Below are 18,909 nucleotides of genomic sequence, written 5' to 3' on the forward strand. Positions count from 1 at the left end.
TTTTAACATTCTTCCATTTTTGTAATAGTTGTAACAATCTATATATAGTGATAAGGAATGGTTTAACGATGCATAGTAACCTGCAACCCTGCCACCTAACTACAGCAACCTAACTCACAGTTGATTGCTCTTTGAGATAGTTTGCCATATTCGGCACCATTGATTGCACTTTTCTACATCTGAGTACTAGCAGCCCATCCTTTATCGGAATTGCATTAGTTCCCGTTGCATTGGATAATGCCATCAAATAAAGTTAAAATAGCCATTGTTGGGTCTATAATCCAAGACTAATATTGGATCAAGGTTTGGCGAGACATATCTCTAACTACAGAGGTTAAATGCTTCATTTCCGTCCTTGTTCTTACTACACCTCTCAACATCCCTACACCTCTCATTTATCAAAAGATGTTTAGTCTGAAATGATATGAAGAGCGAATCTCTCAAACCATAAAACGAGCAACTACTTTCGAGTACATCGCTATCGATACAAAAGCGAACATTATGCCACTTCTATTGCCCATGCAGGGTTATTTTATCCTATTGGAGTGTTTAGTACGGTATCTATAAACATGAAACAATTATGAAACAGGATAACCACGCGGTATATACAGGAGATCAAGGGTGAGAGCATACACTTCTAATACACATCGATCTCGCCGTGTTTCAAGAGATCCTTTTTATCTCAAGGCTTAATTGCAATACTATTTGTAGATATATTGGACATATTATTGATAAGACGGAATTTAATTGAATCGGTATGTCTCAAAGTCGAGTAGGAGTTGCTCCCAAATTAAGTCTAGGAAAAAATGATAAGCCTAGACCTAGCTCATTGGAATTGAGTGATGATAGAAATTCAGACCTTGCATTGCGGATTGTAAGTCCAGGGTTGCCCGCTTTGAATGAAGAAATGAAATCCACGATAAAACTTTCCCAGAAAATTGAACAACAGCAAAAAAATCTTATTGCAGCAAGACACTCCAATAGTGGTAGTGCAGGTGTTGAGGACCTGTCAACAAACGGCGGTGAAACAGTTGTGATAAGTGGACCCAGTAGCACATTACCAGATGAGATGGACAAGTTGTCGACACCAACCAATATCAAGAGATTAAAGAGAGAAAATATTCCTACCCCGTTGAAAATGAACATGGGGCCATCCGCCAATCCTACAATTCAATCGGCACCTATAAGACAGAGTAGGGTGCCTATGGGGTCGAGAGCATATCCAAAGAGATATGTGCCCTACCAGATTCAAGTGCAACACCAGAATGCTCATCCGTATGCCCAAGCACCCAACAGAAGATATCGGTACATGCTTCCACAACCAGTTGCATACACTGGTTATCCTGGGGGTGTACAGGGCATGCAAAGGGTCAGAATGACTCCCTATACCAGTGCTGGACGTTATTTTCCTATCCATCACCCTAGGGCTGTTGCCAGCTTTGGAATGGCCCATCCCACAGCCGTATACCACAGGCAACCCAAATCCAACACCGTGACCGATGTATACCACGGAGACTACACGAAAGCGGCGCCTTTGCAATCACAACCTCTATCATCCCAGCGCGAAGTATTTGATAAGTCTGATGAACCTAGCCACGACGAAATGGACGACGACAGAATGCCTGTGTCAGAGGACGAAATTAGAGAAATGCAAGAAAAATACAATAATGACGTTGAAAGTACAGCCATCGACATCGAGGATGAGCAAAATGCAGCCTTCGCAAAGGATGAACCCAGAGAACAAGTGTTCGGCTCGATAAATCTCATGAATGAGAGTGTATTTAACTTTAAGATCTTCAGCCAAAATCCTTCATCGCCTGATGAGACATCTGATGGCAAAGAAGACTTAGCCAGAGATAAGGAAAAGTTTTTAAAGATTTGCGAGACAAGTTGGGACGAATTTATTAGCAGTAAAATGTAATTAGGTATTGGGCATCTTTATATAGGGTTAATGTTATTCATTTATGTATATGGGTCTCTTATTTGTAGTTGTATCACGTGTTGTCAATACTCGAGACTTCTACAACGAAGGCGAAAAGCGCCATTACTGGAGGTAATGAAGATACATTTTATCGATTATTAGCACAAAGTAGATCGGTATACCTTTCAGATGATAGTATCTAACTCAGTGCGTGTCTTGAGAGGACCGACGGTAAGTTCTCTCATGAGAATGGGGATAAGAATCAGACCCTTAAATCATTTGAGATGTCTGACGATACCAATGAGAACATTTACAAGTTTTAACCAGCCATTATTATTTCATGGCTCGAGAATTGTATTGAACAAAGAAAATAGGGAGCCAGAGAAGAAGCCAGACCAAGAGGGCAGTAAAGAGAAAGATGGCGAAAAATCCAATGAAGAGGACAAAGAAAAAGGTCAGAAGAAGAAGAGAGACATGGATCATGAAGAAAAAGATATTCGAGACCAAATCAGAGAAAATCTTAAGAAAAAGAACCCTAATATTGATCCTAATAACATCAAGATATACCAGTTCGATAACAAATCATTAGCTCGTGCATTTGCAGGAATCTTTTTCTTTTCGCTTTTCCTTACATTTTTCCTTGCATCAAACCAGAGAAATGAAAACGAGTTATCATTCCAAGATTTTAAAACTAATTACCTTGAACGTGGTTTAGTTACCAAGTTGACGGTTGTTAATAAATTTGCAGTTGAGGCCCAGTTGATTCAAGGAGCTGTATCAGATCAAACGTTCCAGACATTTAGCGGCCACCCTGCCGTCGTATTTACCATCGGGTCAGTCGAGTTTTTCGAAGAAGAGATGAATAAGATTCAAGAAAAATTGGGGATCCCTATAGATGAAAGATTACCTATCTCATATGAAGAAAGAGGATCATGGATGAATTACATTTTACCTATTTTGCCTACTGTTTTATTGATTGGTGGTTTGTGGTATATGACTGTGAAAAGAGCTTCTGCTCAAGGTGGTCCTGGCGCCGGTGGACCAGGTGGTATCTTTAAAGTTGGGAAATCAAAGGCCAAATTATTCAACCAGGAATCTGAAGTCAAAATCAAATTTAAGGATGTTGCTGGATGTGAAGAATCCAAAGAAGAAATTATGGAATTCGTTAAATTCTTACAGGATCCAACTAAGTACGAAAAGTTAGGTGCTAAAATTCCTAGGGGTGCTATCTTATCAGGTTCTCCGGGTACTGGTAAAACTTTGTTAGCAAAGGCAACTGCAGGTGAAGCAGGGGTTCCTTTCTTGTCTGTTTCGGGTTCCGAATTTGTTGAAATGTTTGTAGGTGTTGGTGCTTCTAGGGTTCGTGACTTATTCAAGACCGCCCGTGAGATGGCTCCAGCAATCATTTTTGTCGATGAAATCGATGCCATTGGTAAAGAAAGAGGTAACGGCAAAATGGGTGGAAATGACGAAAGAGAAAATACCTTGAACCAGCTTTTGGTTGAAATGGATGGATTTGATACTGGCGATCATGTCGTGGTATTGGCTGGTACAAATCGTCCAGATGTTTTGGATAAGGCTTTATTAAGACCTGGTAGATTCGATAGACATATTTCTATTGATATTCCTGATGTTGAAGGTCGTAAAGAAATCTTCAAAGTTCATTTATCCAAATTAACTTTGAAATGTGATGAAGACATTAAGGCTACCCAAAAAGATGTCGATTTCAACAAGTACCAGGAATTAAAGGCTGATGCAATTAATAACTTGGCGGGTAGATTAAGTGCATTAACACCTGGATTTGCAGGTGCTGATATTGCTAATTGTTGTAATGAGGGTGCCTTAATTGCCGCTAGGGAAGATGCACATTCTGTTGATACCCACCACTTTGAACAAGCAATTGAAAGAGTTGTTGCAGGATTAGAAAAGAAATCTCGTATTTTGAGTCTTGAGGAAAAGAAAACTGTTGCATATCATGAAGCTGGACATGCCATCTGTGGTTGGTTCTTACAATTTGCTGATCCTTTGGTTAAAGTTTCTATTATCCCAAGAGGTCAAGGCGCTTTAGGTTATGCTCAATACTTACCTAAAGATCAGTATTTGGTTTCGAAAGAACAATACAAACATAGAATGATCATGACATTGGGTGGTAGAGTGAGTGAAGAATTGCACTTTGATACTGTTACTAGTGGTGCATCGGACGATTTTAAGAAAATTACTCAAATGGCTCAACTGATGATATTGAAATTAGGAATGTCTGATAGCATAGGTAGTATTTATTACGATACTGGTGATAATGATGGTGGATTCAAGGTTCATAATAACTATTCAGAAACTACTGCAAGATTAATTGATACTGAAGTTAAAAAATTTGTGGATGAAGCATATGAAGCTTGTCATAAATTGTTAACTGAAAAAATTGAATTAGTTGACAAAGTCGCTGAGGAATTATTTAAGAAAGAAGTTTTAACAAGGGAAGATATGGTTAGGCTTGTTGGCCCAAGACCATTCCCAGAACGCAATGATGCCTTCGATAAGTATATTAAAGGTACGGATGCTTTCAAGGGTAAGCCAAAGAATCCTAATACCGAAGATAATGCCGATAGTTAGGAAGCTGTAATAAAGCTGTTCTATATATTTCTGTACATAGTATCATTATAAATAAATCATGTTTGTTTTTATAAAGATTTATATCGGTAAAGAATACACACCAATATTACATTATTGGTCATCAAACAATTCCTCTATAGATTCATGACCAGTTTGTAGATCTTCATCCAATAGATTTGGCAAATCCTCATTCAAATTTAGTTGTATCTTTAAATTTGGCACCTTATTTCGGTATAACCTCTGAGAATCGAACAGTTTTGTTTCCGTGGTACCAAATTCCAAGCTTTTGTCATCTCTGAGATAGTCACTAAAGGAATCATCAGACCCAGAATCACTAAAAATTTCATTAATTTCATTAACAACATCTAATATAGTAGGAGCCTTTGCAGAAACATCTTTATTTACATTATTCGAGCCAATAATATTGATTTTATCAAAATGACTAGGTATCTCATCTTCGGTTTTTTCTTCGTTTGGATTTGGGATATAACTCAACTGTGAAAGGTTTGACTCTTCATTTGCCGAATCTTCTTGCTTAGAATGTCTTTCATTGATTTTATGTTTTGGATCAAGATGGTGCATTTTTTCTACGAAATGAGATCGCCACTCCAAATAACCCATATCTGTCATATATCCACACCCTAAGATAGGACATATTAAGACTTGCTTCTTGCAAGAGCATTCACGAGGTGCATTTTGTCGATGAAAAATTAGGTCATTTTTAGTAACAAAAAATTTTTGACAAGTCTTAGAGTTTCCAAGATTTAATCCACAAGTAAATGGTTTGCTGTTCTTAGAAAGAGGTAAGCGTGGTACTTCAAATACTAATGGAAAATATTTAGTCAACTTTCTAACAGTGTTTTGGGAAATATTAATATTCATAAGTTCATTTAAACTGTTGTTCTTAATGGGATATCCCAATAATTGTAGTGAGTTTGAATGTTTATCCAACAAATGACTTTGATATAGTGCTTTGTTTCCTGTGCAGTAATGGCAATGTTCAAAGGCACAATCATATATCTTATTAGATGTCTCTCTTGAGGGAAATATACAAGGATCAGTCACAATCAGGAATTCATCATCGAAATCCAAGCTATACTCACCACTATCACTTTCACTTTCAGAGATATACTGATTTATATTGCTTTCATTTAGATATTGGTTTGACGTGGAAAGTCTTGAAGTCTTATTGTCATCAGATTCTACATCAGAAGTTTCTGACGTCTCGGCATATCCTTTACTATCTGAAGTGGTTACTGTGTTAGAAGTATCATCGTCGTCATATTGAATTTTGGTTTCAAAGGACCCTGTATTATCAAGTAGTGTATTATTTTGTACGAAAAAAGGAGTATTGGCCAGCTCATGGTTTTCTTGATTCTCTTGAGTTTTTCCAGCTAGATTATTATCTTTTACACGAAGGTGTGGTATATCATCAAAATGTAATTTTGTGGGAACGCTCTGCTCATTATAAATATTAGAAAGAATACGAGCTCTTCTTTTAGTAGGTGTCAAAAGTGAAATGCCATCATCCAATACTGGACTTGAACATCTAGTACTCTTCGTAGGCGATACTTTATATTTCTTTGTTGGGGAAGGATTTAACGACAATAAATTATCTTCGGAGGACAGGGCGAACGAGCTACCACGGGTGAAATCGTCTCCTTTTAGAGGAGATGATTGTAAAGACACATTATGGAATAGTTTTTGATTTTTTAGCTGTCGCTTTAGTTCCTTCTTCTTCTGTTTGAGTCTTGTTTCTTGGACTTTCTTATTATGTATATCTCTTTCCAAATCGTACGTTACTGACCAAATATCTCCGTCAAACTTCACATCCGTGCTTCCACTTATATCAGTCCTAAGAGACCTTAGATGTCCATTATCCGTTATTATCTTACCTGATACTAAATCTATTTCATCGCTCTCTTTTCCGTCATCGATTTGTGCATACTTCTCCAAGATCTCTTCCCACTTAGATTTGAACCTATTATTGCTTTGTTTTTTCAAACGATTGATTTCAGCTTGAAAGTCTTCTTCGGTTCTGTAGGCATTTCCGTTTCTATGAAGCGAAGGATACAGACTCAAATCGGACTGTGGTATTTCTTTATCATTGTCGTCATTATCTTCGTATTCATCACTTGTATCTATAGAGATCAGATTTTCAGGAATTTTACTCCTATATATTTCATTTGATTCTTCGTAGTCATCGTTTTCACTAGATGCCTCTGACAACTCGTTAAATATGTTTGCCATATTAGAACATTGAATCTATAACCTTTTGTTGTATATCGTATTTTGTGTTTACAAATTATTTTTGTGAGGTTATATTAATGAACTACTTTTTAAGCTTAATCTTAAATGATCTACGTCAAAGTTGTCTCCTGAAATACTTCGAATTCACTATGTCGTTGTCCTTACTGGAACAACAGAAAAAGCAATTGGACCAATTGATGAAAAAATCATCCAGTTTGCGGCCAACAGTTGGACTTCAAGAAGAAAATCTGTTACATGATAAAGATACTTCGATTGTAGATACTACAGCCGATAAGAAAGATAAATGTAAGTTACATAACCTCGAACTCGATTCAGAGATAAATACTGACTTTAATGATAGCTCAAAAAAAATCTTTTGATTATTCCAATTATATTAGAAATAAGCGACAGCAGAGAGAGTTAGGCAAAGCAGAACAATTAAAGGTCCAAAAAAGTGAAGAGGCCTTAGAATTTCAAGCAAAGAAAGTCAAAAAGGAAAGCGAATTACATGCCAAAACTGCAAAGAAGAGGGCTGCAAGACAAAAGAAATTGAATAAGCTAAAGCAGTCGAAATTAAATAAAGTTCAACTTACCAATGAAAAGTAAACGAATCCTTGTACACACATTCGGATAGAAATCACCGGCTTTAGGACTAGATTCCTATTCCATAATCTAAAATTCAAACTTGAGTGTAAATTGATCTATTAACAGGAACTTTTCATAATATCATAAGAGCTATATACATGTAGTAAGTTGACTTTAACAAACGTCAAATATAATAACATCTATTCGTTGTTATTAACCGTGTGTGTTCTTTCGTTGTTCTTGTTTTCATCCCAGCATTTTTTGAAAGCTTGCATTTCTTTCAAACATTGTCTCCAGTCTCCAGTATCGGCATGGCAAAGCTGTAACTTGAGGTTTTCTTCGTGACAACCCGTATTCATAATTCTTTGATCCCATTCATCTGGAGCATCATCATCATCATTATCTATGGCCTGGTTATTATTATTATGAGATGGCTGCATTCTGTATATCGGAAGCTTGATAGGACTGGAAAGAGATTTAATACTCGTTTTATATTCGGTTATAAATCGGTACACAAAATATTCTACGAACAGAAGAAATGAGCAAATTTAGAAAGAATACATCCAAATAGATTTGATATCTATAATTAAAAGATACACATAGAAGTACTATAATACAAGATTTAAATGAATTCTCTAGAACCCAAAACCACTCTTAGAATAAGCCATTGGCTTCAAGTCTGGATGTGGGACGGCTTCAAACGTTTCAATTTGTAAATTCCATGGACAGTTGGTATCATCAGAAAGTCTATATCCTTCACCATCATCCTTTTGTTTATCATATTTGTCATTCTCAGTAAAGTGTACAACACCACCCAAATTACCAGTAGAATCGCAATAGTTTGGTGCACTAAAAACCGTAATTAATCTACCGTTGTGTTCTTCTTCAACACCACCCATTCTCACCTCATGGGATCTCAAAACCTTTCTAATCTTATTGGTTAAACAGAACCTTTCAGTTATATCGGGACCAAATTGCATACCAATTCCTCTCTTAGATGGCGAGCAACCGTTCATTGGTTGTGGATCAGTCCATAATAATTCCATACCAATGCCATCTCTTGCTGGTTGAGTTGAACCTGAAGTAGGGAAACGGTTAATCTTTTTGATGTCTTCAATTTTGACTTTAGAATCAGAAAATAAACCACCATGCATACATAAATACGAGCGATTGATTAAAGTGGCTAAAGGTAAGGCACCAAAGGATTCGGAAAATGCTTCGAATATCTTTTTAGAGTATTTATGCTCACACTCATCGGTGAAACCATATGTTTTATTCATATCATTAGTTTCATGATTACCTCTATTAATGAAAACTGAAGTTGGATACAAAATTTTCAAAACGTACAAGTATAATGCAACTTCACAAGACCATGAACCTCTATCAACGAAGTCACCATTGAATAAATACGCATGCTCTTCAGAAACGTATCCAAATTTCTTGAAGAGGTTCAAAACATCATAAAATTGGCCATGTGTATCTCCAACAACTGTAAATTTCTTTGCTTTTGATAAAATAATCTCATCCGGTGATTCACTAGGAGAAAGTCTAGAATGTGCCTGAGAGACTTCTACCATACTGCTTTCATTTTTGAACAATTGGCGCACCTTAGCAATGATCGCATGAACGTGCTTCTTTGGTAATTTACCTCCGTCTTTGAAAAGTTTGATCATATATTTCAAATAATTCAAGTCCAATCCTTCTATTTCAACTTCAATATCAGATTCTTTACTTTCCCTCTTAGCACTAATAGATAATTCAGGACCCTCCCAAGTTTTTTCGATTATCAAATCATTGAAGTTAATACTATTAATTACCGATTCCTTCACATCTCCAGCAATAGCCTTTTCGAAAGCTTGTTTCTTCAAGTAGCTAGTACATTGTTTATTGTTTTCTAATGTCAATCTATCGTTTGGCATCTTTTTTAAAATCTCTTTAAAGTTGATCTGTGCCTCTTTATAATTCAAGATAGCCATTAAAGAGATACCTTTACGGTAATATGCTTTCATCATGTTCGGATCAACTTTCAAAGCTTCATTACAGTCAGCAATGGCTAATCCATAGTTTTCCAACTTAATATGAACCTGGGCTCTATTGGAGTAAAAAACTGCATTTGATGGATCTAATTCAATCGCTTTAGTGTAAGATTTAATAGCATCATCATAACGATGTTCCTTCAAATAAGAATTTCCCTCGTCTTTGAGCTTGATAGCTTCTTCCTTGTTGTTAGACATAATGTTCTATTAAGAATCTATTGATACCTGGTCTATTTGTTGAATACTTTACCTATCAACATAAATTTTAGTTGAAAAAAAATAAGGTCACGAGCCATTCTACAGATCGAATAAAAGACGTCAAGCATACATAAAAATTATACAAAAATCAATAATCAAAACTATCTAGTATACGGGAGGAACAAACTTTTGTCAGCCTTTAATAAGTGTATTTACGCTTAACCTCTGATACGTAAGCCTGAAGCTTGGGCACCAATAGCAGTAATGCCGGTTATTTTACATATCTTACCTTGCTCTTCTGGCTTATATTTAGCACCAACTAAAGCTTCGGTAACAGATGGTGATCCCTTGTAAATTGGGGTGAAGCTAGCAGCACAAATGTCAAACTCGGCATATGGATCGAAATCAATTTCAATCGCATCACTAGAGACTGAGTCGGCCTTAGCTTTCAATTTTTGAGCTTGCTCAGCTCTTTGGCCTGTAGACGAAATCGTTAAGAGTTCACCTGCAAAATAAGATGCACTTGCAAAGTTTTTATTCTTGAAGGATTGGGTCATTGCTACTTGTAATGCATTAATCTTGTGTGGGCTTTGAAGTTTGGCTCTGGTAAAATAGGCAGCCAATTCTAAGTTACGTTTGACCTCTGATGGGTCTAAAGCACGACGTGCCAATTCGATGGACAAACCCAAGATATATTCACGACAAACAGTCAAAACATCTGCACATTTTGCCTCTTGCTGTTCATCTTCGACAGTTATAACGGCAATTGTATAAATAATATCCCTGAAAGTGCTTATGGCATTCTCTAAGTTGTTGGCCTTGAATTGTTTGAACCCAAGTGTAAGTCTGTCTTCCAAGCTATCAAATCCTGGAATAAATGGCGCAAACTTCTTTGGATTATCTTCGTCGTTATCAGCCCTAATAAAAGTTTGCATTGATGGTAAATCGTCAACACCTGGTAAGTACAATTTCGAAGCTTGGTAAACCTCTAAGAAACGTTTACGTAACGGTTCAAAGTCAACAACTCCTAGCTGTTTATGCAACATAGATGCAGCTTGGTCAAATGCACCAGCTGCAACATAGCCAGCAGGTGTCTTTGCATTACGAAGCCAGTAGCCAATTTCACCCTCTGATGTCGCGGACTTCAATGAATCATCAATTTCAATTCCTGGTGTAGCTTCCACAATTTCATCGTCAATATCTAACTCATCATCATCCAAATCCCATGCTCCTTCATCCTCTTCGCCTTCATCATCCATGTCGTCATCAACAATGTCCAATGTATTAGTAGATTCTTGGAAATTTTCTTCGGTTTCATCTTCAATAGACAAGTTCTCGACTTGACCAGTCAATAAGGCATTTTCGAAGAAAGATAATGAAGATTCTTTCATTGGCCAATTACCAACTGGTTCAGCCAAAGGTTCTGGTAAGGGCACAGCTTGTCCAAGTTCTGGTAACTCAACATCCTTTTCTTCTACACCCGCTTCTTGCAAGATTTGTTCAGCCAACTCAGTGAGACCGTTAGACTTAGCTAATGTATAAGCCAATGGTAACATGCCACCTTGAATATAAACTTGACATCTCTTTTTAATATCGTTATTATAGAAAGTATTTTGAATCAAAGATGAGTAGTCACCACGATGCTCAGCAATTGTTGCCATTTTATTTAATCTTTCACCATCACCCTTGTACAAGTAGAGGAACGATAATTTGTCGAATAAATGTAATTGCTGATAAACTAATTCGACAATTTCAACGTTACCCTGGTTCAAAGCTTCATCACCCAATTTTTCCCAAATACTGTTATTGTTTAACGCCTTAGCTTGTTCCAAAGCCACTTGCAAATTACCACATTCTAAGGCTAATTCAAACCTAGTTTCAGGATCTTCCACGAATTGCAATGCAACTTCTGGGTATCCCTTCTTCTGTAAATAAGCAATAATGTTTTGACCGACCAAGTTAGAATTCTTAATGATTCTTAAGACCTCATTGAAGTTCTTGTTGACTAAGGACTTTTTAAATCTATATTCAGTAGGATCAATAGTAACTACTTGAACTTGACCCGCGCGATCTAAACAATAAATTTGCTTTTGAGCGACTCTGGTAATATATAAGGTATTCTCTAAGGTTTTGATAATACCATTATCACCGTTCAATAAAGTATACTTGATGTGGTTCAAAGTAGAATATAATAAAACGCCTGAGTCATCCCAAGCAGCACTCTTAATTCTAATTGTTTCGTGCATGGATGTAACCAATTCTAAATCCTTAGTGGCAATAGTGATAGTATGTTTAGATAACAAGGCTAAATATTGACCATCGTTAGACCAAGAAACATATTTTACGTTATTAACACTAATTTCCGACAATTCTTTTCTTTGTTGAACATCGTAATTTATAACTGAGTGACTCTTGACCAATAAAACACGACCAGCACCCCCATATAAAACATCATTGACAGATGAATCTAACTGGATGCTTTTAGTAACATTATTATTCAAATCTTTAACATTCAAACTCTTGGTAGATTTAACAAAACTAACGAATCTATTACGAGAAATAAAACATGCAAAATTACCTTCACCTTGTCTAACATCGGTAGGCTCAATAGCTCCAGTTACATGCTTTGGTAAAGTAATTAAAGCGTACATACCAGCGTCACCTTCACCATGAGTAACTAAAATTGAGTTGTCAGACTGATTATAAGACAAAGTTCTCATAAATGACCAAGCCTTACCAATCTTCTTTAAGGATAACATTGGTAAAGAATTTTCATTCTTTTGGAAATCATAACATTGAACTTGCTTCTCATTATTAACATAGAATAATTTGTTTTGGAAAATTGCATGCGCTGGTCTTTCTCTTTCCAATTTAAATACCATGACACCTGAGTCATGGCACGTAGCAAACAAGTTGATATTTGGGTGCGATGCAACTAACCAAAATCTGTCATGTTCACGTCTAAATTGTTTAACGGGAGTTCTCTTGTTCAAATCCCAAACTCTGATGGTTTTATCATCAGATACCGAAACAATCAAATCTTGATTTGGGTGGAAAGTTGCACATAACACATTACCTGTATGCCCTCTACAAGTATCAACTTCCCAGGCTTTAGTATCGCTCATTCTCCATAACTTAACCAATCTGTCATCACCAGCAGACACAATTAATGGCAAAGTAGGGTGGAAAGCAGCCCAATTCACACCCTTGTCATGACCCTCCAAGACATATTTTACAATAGCATTAACGTTACCGAAAATATCTTGTTGGGGTAATTGTTGTCTCTGTAATTGATCTTCGAACGATCTCATCGAAGAAGTTGGAGCAGAATGCTTCTTTCTCAACCCAGAAATATCCCAAACCCTAACTGTTTGATCCAACGAGGCCGAAACTATTAAATCTTCACTAGGGTGGAATTGTGCAGACATAACATAGTGATTATGTCCAGTCAAACACGCGATTTCCTGACGGTTTTGCCAGTTCCAGATTCTGATGGTTTGGTCATCAGAACAAGAAATAATCCATGGCAAATCACGATGGAATGAAACCGTACGAATATAATCCAAATGTCCATTCAATGTAAAGATACATTTACGCGTGTTAAGTGACCAAACTTTGATTGAATAGTCATCACCACCAGACACAAACAATGGTTGGGTTGGATGGAAATCAACACATCTAACCGGACCTTCGTGGTCTTCAAAACGATCAATCAATGTTCCCATACGGTAATCCCATAATTGAATGGTCGACGAATGCAAAGAAACCAAAACCCAAGGCCTTTTAGGATGAAATGCAACCCCCTTGGCTCTTGAAGATTTGGATTCAAATTTAGTTAGCATCTTCATTTTGAATCCTTTTATTAAGAAAAATTAATATATATATGCCAAATATCAAATAGGTCTACCCTGATAACAATAACACCTCGAAGATATATATATCAATTAATTTTAAAGTTTCAATTGTACGAATCCTTATAATATTTCAATCTTAACTATATGAATTTGATTCGGTGGTCAATTTGTTGTTGATGGAAAAATGTTTAGACACGATCCAAATTCGCGCGGGCTCAAAATTAGCTTACTATGGAATACGAATTTATCGAATACTTTATTAGAAGCTATTATAGATAATGACTAAATATATATATGATGGACTCTAAAAGAACAAAGAGATGACCCCAAATACAGTGGCTGAAGCGATACCGAAAGCTGTCGCAATATTAAAGGTTGGGGAGTTGTTAGAACTTGAAGACGATCCAGAAGATCCAGAGGATCCAGAAGAATCAGAAGAATCATCTGTCTTCTTTGAGTTTTGGACAAAGCCACCAATACCACCACTTGGATTGTAGGTGGCGGCACCATCGTTACCGTCACTATCTCCAATAGTGGCCTTTGGATCAGTAGGAACAGCTACGGTTTTGGAGGTAGATGTGCCCGTAGAGCCGGACTTGGACTTCGAATTCGACTTGGATTCGGACTTGGACGTGGACTTGGAGCTCTTCTTCTTGTCGTTATCTGGATCGAGACCAGTAGCGTCACCATTACCCAACCAGGTCGTTTTATTGGTCAAGTAGATATTGTCCATGTTCCCGTCGGTGGAGTTGAAAAGGAATGCGTGCAAATCATCCGGATCGTCACTACCATCAAGCTCGACATCATCAGGTAAGTCATAAGTAGTAACTTCAACTTCCTTCAAATAGGCATAGTAGTATCCGGTCTTCTTAATATCTTCGGAATCCCAGTTGATTTCACCACCGGCCCATTCAATAGTACCAAGACCATTCGAGCTGGCACCACCTGGCCACAATGACATTTGAATACGTGATGGAGTTTGAGGATAGTCGTAGTCACCAGTGGTTTCGTTCTTGGTGTCCTTCTTCTCTAAGGTACGCACCTTTTCGTCATCCACATACCAGTCAATTTTATCCTCTTGCCAGTCGATGGTGTAAGTGTGATAATTCTTGAAAGTATCGGAAGTGGACGAATTTTTAGCGTTATTATAATCCAAAATACCCTGGTGATAGTAATTTGACTGTGGTGCAGTCAAATTGTAACCGACGTATTCAAAATCAATTTCATCTTGCACATCAGAGAATAAAATAAACGCAGTAATAACACCCCCATCACGAGAAGTCTTTAACTTGGCGGAAACTTTTCCGTACCATAAGTACTTCGAAGATGAAATAACAGTACCCGATGTATGGTTAGGCATTTGTAATAACAATGCATCGTCATGGGTGTCAATATATCCCGTATAAAGCCAGTCGGTTTCAGATGAGTTTCCTAAGTACTCGTCTTGTTTTTCAAGTTGTTTAGTTGAAGTGAAGGATGTGTTGAAGTCGGTCATACGTGGCATAGGCATGCACGAGTCCAAACTATACGAAAATCTAATGTCACAACCTCCTAAGCAGTAAGCCCCGGTACCACATTGTCCGTATTGCGAGCAACAAGGCGACGACTTAGGACATTTGTTGTCTTTATCACACGAAATAGTATCGTCATCTCCAAGAGCAAACTGTAAAAGCGAAAGAATCACCGGTATTAAGTACCAGCTTTGATAAATAGCTAATTTCATTTTAGCGGTCGTATTTGTAGATCCAAGTAGTTATAGGTTTCCGATCTATTAATTAACTTACTTTATAACTAAAATTTAGCGTACTAACTTCCTCAAATATAAATAGGATAACCTTTCAACGGGATCTGTAATAATCTAGTATTTGAACCTATAGTCTTATATATATGAACTTGGTTTGCTTGTTAGAGGTGTAAGAAATTTTCTTGAATCGCCTATTTATAGCTTACAAGCTTCGCGTTTAAGGCAAATTTTCGTATTGATGTTTTGCCAAATTAGGACTAATTAGAGAGCCTGCTCCATAATCAAGTGTAATTGCATCAGTTATCAATTGCATAGGTAAAAAGTTGTTATAAAGATTCTACGAGCATCATGAAAGTGTTATGGGTATGAGTGATGATATACGAGGTAAATCGATGGCTTTTCTGAAGGCTTCACTAACATAAGCTTCAGGGTATTGTGTTGAACTACGAGCATTGTGCAATATGTAAATCGTCGAGTAGGCTATGAGGAAAATGGTTACATACAGTATTTACCGTACATAGCATATTTATCTAGTTACTTGAAAAGAAATTGTACATATTTGGCTGATATGTCGACGGTTGATTGTAGATAAGATCGTTGGAGCTAGAATCCGGTTGTTGGGAAACATTTGACGGATTTGAAGGTGACGAAAAGTTACCAGTGGGATTAGAGGCTGGAGGCTGAAATTGGGTGTATGGGGCTTGTGAAGGCGCATTTGGTGCAGGTTGCGACGAGTAAGATGGTCTCTTTGGTGGAAGGGCTGGAGGTGGTCTTGAATAGGAGCCGGGGCTTTCGTTGGAGTGGTTGCTGGCAAAACTTCCACCTGTAGAAGACCTATGTAACGAAGGCTGGGAGTATTGGGATGGAAGATTGCGTGTTGATGAAGGGTAATTACACGAAAAGTTCCCGGTGCTATATTGTGATGGTCCCGGCTGATCAATATATGAGGGCCTATACGACTGGCTAGCACGAGGTGGAGCTTGAAGTCCCAGTTGTTGTGGGCCCAAATTCATGTTGCTGAAATTCTCATGTAAAGTAGATTGGGATGATGTATCCACTGCTGTAACAATATTTTGCTTAAGCAGTCTGGCGTAGTTCAAAAGCTTGTTGTAGAAGTCCACCCCTGCGCTTAATCCCAAGTTATACTTTTTCCAGTTTTGACTATAGAATTGTATAATTTTGTCAGTTTGGTGTTTAATTAGATTGTTTTGAAATTGCTTGGATGACTGAATCTCCTTGACTTTGGAATCTTCCGACAAATTGGCCCACTGGCTCTTCAACTCATTAATAAACGTTTTTTCTTGTTCAATTAGCTTGTCTAGTTCTTTTCCATACGGTTCAAATTTCTTCAATTCTTCTGGGAAGATTACTGTCTTTATCTCATTAGTTGATTTGACCTTACTATTCAAGATTAAAATATCAGAAATATCGTCGTTATGTATTTCTTTCTTCAACGTGTCAACCAATTTTGATTTGTTACTTTTTATCGAATTCAAGTCATGTAATATATCTTCTATGGATTTGATTTTGCTATCAATAGAATCCGAAGAATTTGCTGAGCCTGATAATTGAGAATCATCGATGTCTAATAAACTTATTTCATTTTCCACACTCTTCGATTGTTTCTTAGAATTATCAACGTTGAAAAGCATTTTAAACTCTGGAGAATCAGCTCCTTTACCTAAAATACTGTATAAATGCGAATTGTCGTTATTTATAAGTCCAAATAAATTGTTATCAGAGTTACTAGCATCAACCAATGATTTCTTTAACCTCACTAAGTCGTCTTTATACTTAATCAAAGATTCTGAAAATTTGCCTGATAAACTTGATTCACTTTCAGTAATTGTATTATATATCTCTTTCCTAATAGCAGAAATATGATCTTTGTTGGACGTATCTGCATCATATTTTGAGGAAATTTCATTGACAATATTTCTGACTTCTGGGCTTATGTTAGTTCCCAGAGATGCTGACATAGCATCAACTTGCTTGCTGCTATTCATAATTTCCTTTAGGTTGACTAATGACTTTGGCATTTTTAAATATTCCAATATAGAAGCCAGTTCCTCATTTGAGACATCAACCAAGTCAAGTTCATTTCTTAAGAATTGAGATTTCTCTTCGGAATAAAAACTTAACAATTCATGAATATTTATCGGCACAACATTACTAAAAAAGTTACTGTAGTTATATTCATTCAAATCATTGAAAAGCTTACTATTATTGATAGGGATAGTTTTGACACCATCCATTGGCTTTATTTCCGGTAATGTTATCAAAGAGGGGATTATATCATGATAAATAAAATCATTATCTTTATTCATGTCGGTCAACTTGATTCCGACTGCATCCTTTTGATATTTATAATTATCTAAAAGTTCATAGGAATCATTTGAGCCCGATTTAGAAATCGCTTTCAACGTGTTACTAGATATTTCATTTAAGATATTTTGAGATTTTGTTAAATAAGCAATTGAATCCCCATATTTGCTATTCTTCTCTAACTGCAATCCATTAAAGTAATAAGACAATGCTTCATAAAACTGAACTTTGAAGTGAATAACTGCAATCCAAGAGGCGTCTATGTTCGCTGTGACTTGTGGTTCACCATCTTTCTCGGTCGTATCATCTTCTTCTTCCTCTTCTCCAAGAATGTCATCTATATTTTCGTTCGTATCAATAACTGCAAATTCATCTTGCGACCGTCCGATACCTGCTGACTTGTTCGTGTTGCTCACCATATTGAAACACTCGGTGTAATGGTTTGTAGTACCCTGGCACAACTTGGCAATCAAAGAATTTTTATTTTGTTCTAAATCGCCACTAATCACCTTCAACACAAACACCTCTTGTGCTTGCGCCAACATCAACTTTTCAAGAAATTTGACACTACCCTGGTGTAGGTCATTCGATGGAGCATGCAAAAAATTCTCGTTTAAAAATTGGTATATACCGGCGGTCTGTTGTAGGATCTGTAATGATTCTTTGATGGTGTCATCTGCTGCTGCAGACGAACTATTGCGTTGTGCCTCCTCGTATTTTGCACCAGCATACCTAGATAATAAGGCTCCTAAGTTGAACAAAACACAGGCTTTCTCAAATGCTAATGCTGTTTGTTTATGTACAACTGATGGCTGGAATGCATCGTACCACGAAAAGTTGAGCTTCTTATGTCTATTAACAGTAGAGAATGGAAACCTCAAGTCCAATAATTCCAATTGACTGTAATAATTATAGTATAGCTTGATACCTGTATTATCAGCACTAACCCCTCTTATATCTTGTCTTAATTTGTCAAACTTCTCTAAGTCTTGCTGATATTCAGTGGTATTTCCATAAATAGACAATAAGTAATTGTTCAATGGTTTAGTCCAACTGGTTTCTTCTGACTTTTTAGTTGGTATTGAAAAAAGATATGTCTTCATTTCAACCTCTATATCCTTCTGCTTTTGTATATTTCAATATTTCTAAATGAATCTGAACCTAACAACCTAGCCTTTGATACGTCTTCCGTAAGGGGTTTGCTCACTGAGAGACATTTATTGCGACATCTCTATATAGCTGCAAAATGCATTTTTTTATCATTCATGAGCCAGTACTCTCATTGAGCTTGCAGACGCTTCTCCTATCTTTGCTGTTGTTGGCAGTGCTCAACTTAGAAATGGTAAAGTTGAGTTTGATCAATTTGAAACGGAATGCTAATAATCA

At 36.9% G+C, this 18,909-nt stretch overlaps 9 protein-coding genes across 9 annotated transcripts; 3 read left to right on the forward strand and 6 right to left on the reverse strand.

Moving 5' to 3' along the window:
* Window positions 1-757: 757 nt before the first annotated feature.
* AC631_01697 (uncharacterized protein) lies at window positions 758-1,921 on the forward strand (the record flags this gene model as incomplete). Its single annotated transcript, XM_015610527.1, has 1 exon — window positions 758-1,921. One exon carries the CDS (start codon window positions 758-760, stop codon window positions 1,919-1,921), a length of 1,164 nt encoding a protein of 387 aa, XP_015468624.1.
* A 300-nt stretch (window positions 1,922-2,221) lies between these two features.
* AFG3 (AAA family ATPase) lies at window positions 2,222-4,531 on the forward strand (the record flags this gene model as incomplete). Its single annotated transcript, XM_015610528.1, has 1 exon — window positions 2,222-4,531. The coding sequence occupies one exon, from the start codon at window positions 2,222-2,224 to the stop codon at window positions 4,529-4,531; it is 2,310 nt and encodes a 769-aa protein (XP_015468625.1).
* A 111-nt stretch (window positions 4,532-4,642) lies between these two features.
* On the reverse strand, window positions 4,643-6,781 carry AC631_01699 (uncharacterized protein; the record flags this gene model as incomplete). The annotated part of the gene is made up of 1 exon (XM_015610529.1): window positions 4,643-6,781. The coding sequence occupies one exon, from the start codon at window positions 6,779-6,781 to the stop codon at window positions 4,643-4,645; it is 2,139 nt and encodes a 712-aa protein (XP_015468626.1).
* Window positions 6,782-7,135: 354 nt separating this feature from the next.
* AC631_01700 (uncharacterized protein) lies at window positions 7,136-7,387 on the forward strand (the record flags this gene model as incomplete). The annotated part of the gene is made up of 1 exon (XM_015610530.1): window positions 7,136-7,387. One exon carries the CDS (start codon window positions 7,136-7,138, stop codon window positions 7,385-7,387), a length of 252 nt encoding a protein of 83 aa, XP_015468627.1.
* A 179-nt stretch (window positions 7,388-7,566) lies between these two features.
* On the reverse strand, window positions 7,567-7,806 carry AC631_01701 (uncharacterized protein; the record flags this gene model as incomplete). Its single annotated transcript, XM_015610531.1, has 1 exon — window positions 7,567-7,806. One exon carries the CDS (start codon window positions 7,804-7,806, stop codon window positions 7,567-7,569), a length of 240 nt encoding a protein of 79 aa, XP_015468628.1.
* Window positions 7,807-8,001: 195 nt separating this feature from the next.
* Window positions 8,002-9,600, reverse strand: PPT1 (protein serine/threonine phosphatase; the record flags this gene model as incomplete). The annotated part of the gene is made up of 1 exon (XM_015610532.1): window positions 8,002-9,600. The coding sequence occupies one exon, from the start codon at window positions 9,598-9,600 to the stop codon at window positions 8,002-8,004; it is 1,599 nt and encodes a 532-aa protein (XP_015468629.1).
* Window positions 9,601-9,818: 218 nt separating this feature from the next.
* Window positions 9,819-13,448, reverse strand: AC631_01703 (coatomer subunit alpha; the record flags this gene model as incomplete). The annotated part of the gene is made up of 1 exon (XM_015610533.1): window positions 9,819-13,448. One exon carries the CDS (start codon window positions 13,446-13,448, stop codon window positions 9,819-9,821), a length of 3,630 nt encoding a protein of 1,209 aa, XP_015468630.1.
* A 310-nt stretch (window positions 13,449-13,758) lies between these two features.
* Window positions 13,759-15,177, reverse strand: UTR2 (Utr2p; the record flags this gene model as incomplete). The annotated part of the gene is made up of 1 exon (XM_015610534.1): window positions 13,759-15,177. The coding sequence occupies one exon, from the start codon at window positions 15,175-15,177 to the stop codon at window positions 13,759-13,761; it is 1,419 nt and encodes a 472-aa protein (XP_015468631.1).
* A 551-nt stretch (window positions 15,178-15,728) lies between these two features.
* On the reverse strand, window positions 15,729-18,626 carry BRO1 (Bro1p; the record flags this gene model as incomplete). The annotated part of the gene is made up of 1 exon (XM_015610535.1): window positions 15,729-18,626. The coding sequence occupies one exon, from the start codon at window positions 18,624-18,626 to the stop codon at window positions 15,729-15,731; it is 2,898 nt and encodes a 965-aa protein (XP_015468632.1).
* Window positions 18,627-18,909: the final 283 nt, after the last annotated feature.

This window comes from Debaryomyces fabryi (assembly GCF_001447935.2).
Source record: "Debaryomyces fabryi strain CBS 789 chromosome Unknown contig00025, whole genome shotgun sequence".
NCBI lineage: Eukaryota > Fungi > Ascomycota > Pichiomycetes > Serinales > Debaryomycetaceae > Debaryomyces > Debaryomyces fabryi.